At 53.9% G+C, this 5,550-nt stretch overlaps 1 protein-coding gene across 1 annotated transcript in view; it reads right to left on the minus strand.

Annotated features, from left to right (window-relative positions):
* Window positions 1–5,266: 5,266 nt before the first annotated feature.
* Window positions 5,267–5,550, minus strand: part of FOXL2 (forkhead box L2) — a 1,238-nt gene continuing 954 nt past the window's right edge. Inside the window, exon 2 of the mRNA XM_007464364.1 lies at window positions 5,267–5,548. Within this exon, the coding sequence (XP_007464426.1) occupies window positions 5,267–5,548 (282 nt within the window). The remainder of the gene's footprint in view (window positions 5,549–5,550) is intronic.

Below are 5,550 nucleotides of genomic sequence, written 5' to 3' on the forward strand. Positions count from 1 at the left end.
TTCTCCCCCTTCTCTTCATCCCCCCTCCCTTCCTCCCTTCTTTCTTACTTTCCTCTTTCAATAGGGGAAGGAAAAACATATTGACTATCTATTATAAACTGGGCATTTTGACATGAGAACATTTAATTATTTTAATAACCCTGGCAAGGTATACGTAATTCTATTTTACAGATGAGAAAACTGAAATTCAGAAGGGTTTTTTTCCCCCAAGGTCCCACAGTTATTAAAGGAGGTCACCAGCCTCCACACTAGTCCTTCCAGGCTGAACAGTCCCTGTCCTTGCCCCCTCCTGCACAAACCATCTCCCTGGGGTGACATGGTCCCAGAACAAGTTTGTGAGAGCTTACCACCGAGGAGGGAGCAGCAAACAGCTGGCATAGCAGAAGTTTCCTGAGTAAAATCAGCCCACAGCTCAGACCCAGCCCTGTGCTTCCTTCTCCTCTGGATGGCTCCCCCTTCACCCACTGAACTCCCCAACATCAAACATCGGTTGGCAGGGCCCAGTTGGGCAGCTGGGCTCGGTACTCTCAGGTCTCTCCTTAAAATTTCTGAGGCTGTTTGCCCGACAGACAGCTGGGTGACCTCTGGCTGGCTCCTTCTCTTCTCAGGACCCCAGGTTCCTTAAATGTAAACAAGATTTGGGGTTTCTGGGGCCCAGACACTCTTGTAACAGAATGGAGCTCTCTCTCCAGAAAGCAGAAAGCCAATCAGACCACTTGGTTTCAAGAATCCTTCAGAAGTGAAGTGAAGAATCTTTCACTTCTGGTTGTGGTTCTGGGGCATGAAGGTCGCTCCCAACCACTCCAGGCCTCCAGTCCCCACCACAGAGGAGAGCTGTGGGCTCCTGGGCCCATCCCTTCATACAGGTTCCACAGGCTACTCCCAGAAGCAGGGGCTGCCCTCCAGAGGCAGCGGGACTGACAAGGTATAGTCATCGCTGGCTTATCTCCACAGAGTGGGAGCATCGCAGGACTCCTCAGCCTGACCAAGCCGCTCTTCCTGGAGCCTGACCCACTCCTGGAGACCAGGAGCCTGGCTCAGTGGTTCTGGTGCACCAGACCTCCATTAAGGGAAGAGCTTATTCATGGGCCGATTGTCTTGGGTCTGACCCAGTTTCCTGGCCCATCCTCTCCTGCCCATCTGGCTGCAAGAAGCCCTGGTCCACCCCTGGTTTCCACCCACCACCAGGGGGCTCTTCCCAGCCTGGAGCTCCAGCCTTGGCTAGCGAGAGGCCCAGGCAAGGGCTGAAGGACACCTAACCTCAGGCAAAAGGTCTTGGGCTTCCTGCCTGCCCAAAGCCAGGAGGCAGAGCAGTGAACGCTTTACTTAGGCAAGGGGGAAACAGGCCCAGAACACCCTCTGGAGTAGGGTGCAGAGCCATCCCAGAGAACCTCCTAGGTCCCCATTTCACAGTCCCTTGGTGCATGTACTGCACTGGCAGAGATTTCTCCCAGGTCCCCCTGAGAACTGGACACTCTCCCCCACCAGAACCCAAGTACTCTGGCTGGGCAGTTCTAGGGGGTGGGGATGACCAAGAATTTGTGTGTAAATGTGAGGAGAGGGGCTCCTCCTGTCAGTGCTGAGTGTGAGGATGTTTACATGCATACAAGTGCGCACATACTCCTCATTCAATGCCATGTGTAGCAACTCATTACCCAGAACATGCAGAAATTGGCAACGTATTTATATCAAGCTATTTACGTTGTATTTACAATACACTCTGGCAAACATATATACATATACCCACATGGCCTGGCCATCTAGACCAGACTGTATATGCTAAGGCATAATTGCTACATATCAGGAACTCTCTTAAATGCTTTTGTCCTTGCTTAGGGAATTCCTTAAATCATCTTCTCTAACAGAAACTCAAACGCGCAAAGAGGGAGAGGAAAGAAAGGAAGTGAAAGATGAAGAAAATCAACCATTGCCCCAGCTTGTAACACTGGGGGGAAATGACCAAACTGTAGAGATTTGGAGAACCTCCTGGGGCTGGAATTAGAGACAGATGTCTTTCTGCGGGCATCCATGGGGAAGTGGAGTATGACTTGGCTCCCTTCTCTCAACTCCTCTAATCCCTGTGTAGACCAGGAATCCCTCCCCGATTCCTCCATCTCATCCTCCAAACTGGGTGAGGCTACCGCTCTTTCCCCAGTCGTGGGTGCCTCGCCTTTCAGTTCTTGGGGGACAGAGAAAGGCTCTGTCCTTCAGCGCTGGCCTAGGCCAACTTCCCCACCTCACTGGAGGTTCTGCCCAGAAGACTTCCTTTCTCTTCTGTCTCTGCTTGGAATAGCAGGTTGTGGGGTGCTGAGAGCCAGCCTTGGAACAGAGAGCCTCGACCAGCTGAAGCAAAGGCTCTGTATGTATTCTCTGTTTTCATTCAACAAACTAAAATTATATACCCAGAACATAACTGAATATGTTACCAATGACTTATGAATGCAACACACGCTGTGGCCCCAGTAACCATTCCCTGAATATTAGCCATATGATTATTACAATGCCTAAAATATATGCCCTCTCTGAGGGTGAATGACAGATATACACACCTCTCTCCCTGTCACCAGGACATGACTTACACTGTACACACACATTTGCAGCAGGCATAGACTATACAACTACCAATGAGATACATGTTCACATCACAGAAAGCACGGGCAAGCACGCAGCCATCTACTTTCTTTTCCCCACCTCACCTTAGTCAGCCAGACAAAGGTGCAACAGGTTGCCAGAAGCACCCAGACACCAAGCCTGACCAGCCTCTTGGGTTTCTCGCCTGCCGGGGCTGAACCTCATCTGCAGCCTGCTCTGGTTCCCCTGGCCCTGGCAGGCTCCAGTCCCGGTCTCAGGGTGATGCTCCTCAGAACCCGCATGGCTTCATCCTCCACCTTCCAGCCTCCCTGGGATGCCCGAGGAAGAAGTGGGATTTCTGAGCCTGAGCCACTTCCCCTTGGGGCCAACTACACATAACAGGACTCCCACTCTGACATTGCCAAGGCGTAACCACCAGTACAGGGTGAAGTGGGAGGCCTGCAGGCTCATTCCTTGCCGCGGGCAGCTCCTCCCGGCTTACTGGTCGGCCTGGACCTGTGGCCACTGCTGTACAGGCTGGGTGGGGGGCAGTGAGCAACACGTGGCTGGGAGCGGGGTCCAGCTCAAGCTGCGCCGCTGCAGTGGCAGCTAGAGTTGGTTGCTACTTGTCATCCCACCGAACGACTGAAAGCTGACCGCCTCTAATCCTCCTCTCAGCCCCGGCCTGTAATCCGGTCGAACTCCCGTGTGCCTGCGCGGAAGCACCAGTCTGAATTCGTTATTCGAATAGTCTCAGTAAAGAAAACGAGAGAGAAAAGATTACATTTCTACAGCCAGGCCGTATGTTCACCTATCTCTGATATTGCCAAATCTCTTACACATATCTCAAGGTAAATTAATTCTGACCATTAAAAATAAGGCAAGCAGTCACTCGTTACATTTGTACAGAGGTTTTCAGCTTACAGAGCATTTCCGCAACCAGGATTTTATCTATTTGGAATAAACTCTTCTGGCTGTTAGATTTAACTGGAAAAATTGAAAAGCATGAAGACAATATAATAAAAACACAGCCCATACACCTAGCACGGCTATGGAGGAGGTAAAGTTCAAACTTGCATGGATGCAAAAATAGAACAAATCCTACGTACAGTCACGCCTTGTGAAAGAACCACGGCAAATAATGTCTCTGCGATGACGTGAAACAGCCTCAACAGACCAGCGATGACACAGAAAACAAACAATCCCCGGGAAAACAAAGCAGCAGCGACAACCACAAAGGTCCCCCACTCCGGCTGCCCTCAACCCTTGTTTATCTGAAAAAGGATAACTTCTTGCTGAAAATCTCCCTCTTTTAACTAGCTGCTGAACAAACTTAGACGCGACGTAAATAATATAAGTCCGTGTGAAAAGAAAGAACAAAAAATTTATTCGGGAATCAAGACAAAACAACAACAAACAAACAACAAAACAACAAAAGTGCTCTAGTTCTTTCTAGAAAAATTTGGTCCTCCAAACGACACACTACAGAACAACCAGGTCTAGAGTTTTGGGCCAGCAGGCTCGGAGCCACAAGCCCGCCTGGTCCGACTGCTGCGGGGTTTCACATTTCTCCTGCCCAAGGTGGGAGAAGCAAGACGTTTGAAAAACAAAAATCAGGGAGGGGATGAGTTGTCCCTGCAGCTTCCGCCAGGCAGGCAGTGATCTCCCGGCGCTCTGGGGTTTGCATCGGAAGATAGGGGAAATTTTTTGATATTTTTTTAAAAGACAGGTTGAGGGGGGAAATCCTCTAGTTTGCAGAGGAAACCGTCTGTTACTGGGCATATTCTTCTACCTCTGTGAACACAGCTGTTTGAAGGGCCGACAGGAATTCTACTTCAAATCTCCTGTAGAGAAGATTTTCGTGTTTTGCTTTAGCAAAAACTCCAAGGCCACAATACTTCGCCGGTTTTCCGGTGAGATTTTTCTTTTAAAAAATATTTTTTTGATATCATCTAAAATAGCCCTCCCCATCTTTTTAGCAAAACATTAGCCAGCCGCCCGGGCCTGAAGGGGCCCGAAGCGCCGGGATGGAGAGCGGGGGAAACGCAGCCTCTCTCCGAGCCCGGATGCGGTGTAAACCCGGGCGCAGGCGGCCGAGCGAGGCGGCCCCGGCTCCCTGCTCCGGCCCAACCCCCGCCCGGCCCAGTGGGCCCCAGAAAGGGGCTTCTGAACAGCTCCAAGAGGGTACGCGGAGCAAATACACTTTCGTCCCTTTCTCGGTCGGCACGGGTCTCGTTGCCCGCCCAGGCCGGCGCTTCTAGCCAAGGATGGCGCGGCAGCCGGACGGAGAGAGCCGAGCGCGAGCGCACCGACCTGTGAGAGAAGGCCAGGAGGTCTGCGCCGCCGACGCCCGGCTGCACCTCGGCCCCGGGCACTTCCTCTCCGCCGTGAATTTTGGCAACCGGTTTCCAGCCTGGACGCTGGGGCGCCCGGAGAAGACTAGGCCTGTAGAAAACGCGTGGAGAGGCGGCCTGTAGGCCGGAGGAGCGAAAGGGCATATACAGGGCAGGGAGGCGAGCACAGGAGGAGAAGCGGAGACAAAGAGGAGCGAGGGGAGCGCGGAGGCGCAGAGGGGCCGTGGGCGCTGGCTCAGGGGGCGGCCCCAGCGGGCGCGCGGTCTGGCTGGCGGTGGTGGCTGCGTCCAAGGCCGGCGTCGCGCGTTCCTGCATCCTCGCAGCCGGCGGGCCCTGGCCTTTCAGAGATCGAGGCGCGAGTGCAGCGCGCCGGTCTTGCTGTCGTGGTCCCAGTAAGAGCAATGCATCATGGCGAGCTCGGGCTGCCGGGCGCAGGCGAACTGCAGGCCGGGTGCGTTGGTGGGCGCGGGCGCCGGGGGCGCGGCAGTAGCCGGGCTGGCGGGGCTGAGCTGGCCGGGGGGCGGTGCGGCGGCCCCGTGGTGCGGCGGGGCCGGCGGGGGTGCGGCAGCCGCGTGCAGATGGTGTGCGTGCGGGTGTGAGTGGGGGTGAGGCGGCGGCGGCGGGG

Source organism: Lipotes vexillifer, unplaced genomic scaffold, assembly GCF_000442215.2.
Source record: "Lipotes vexillifer unplaced genomic scaffold, Lipotes_vexillifer_v1.1 scaffold957, whole genome shotgun sequence".
In the NCBI taxonomy this organism is placed as follows: Eukaryota; Metazoa; Chordata; class Mammalia; order Artiodactyla; family Lipotidae; genus Lipotes; species Lipotes vexillifer.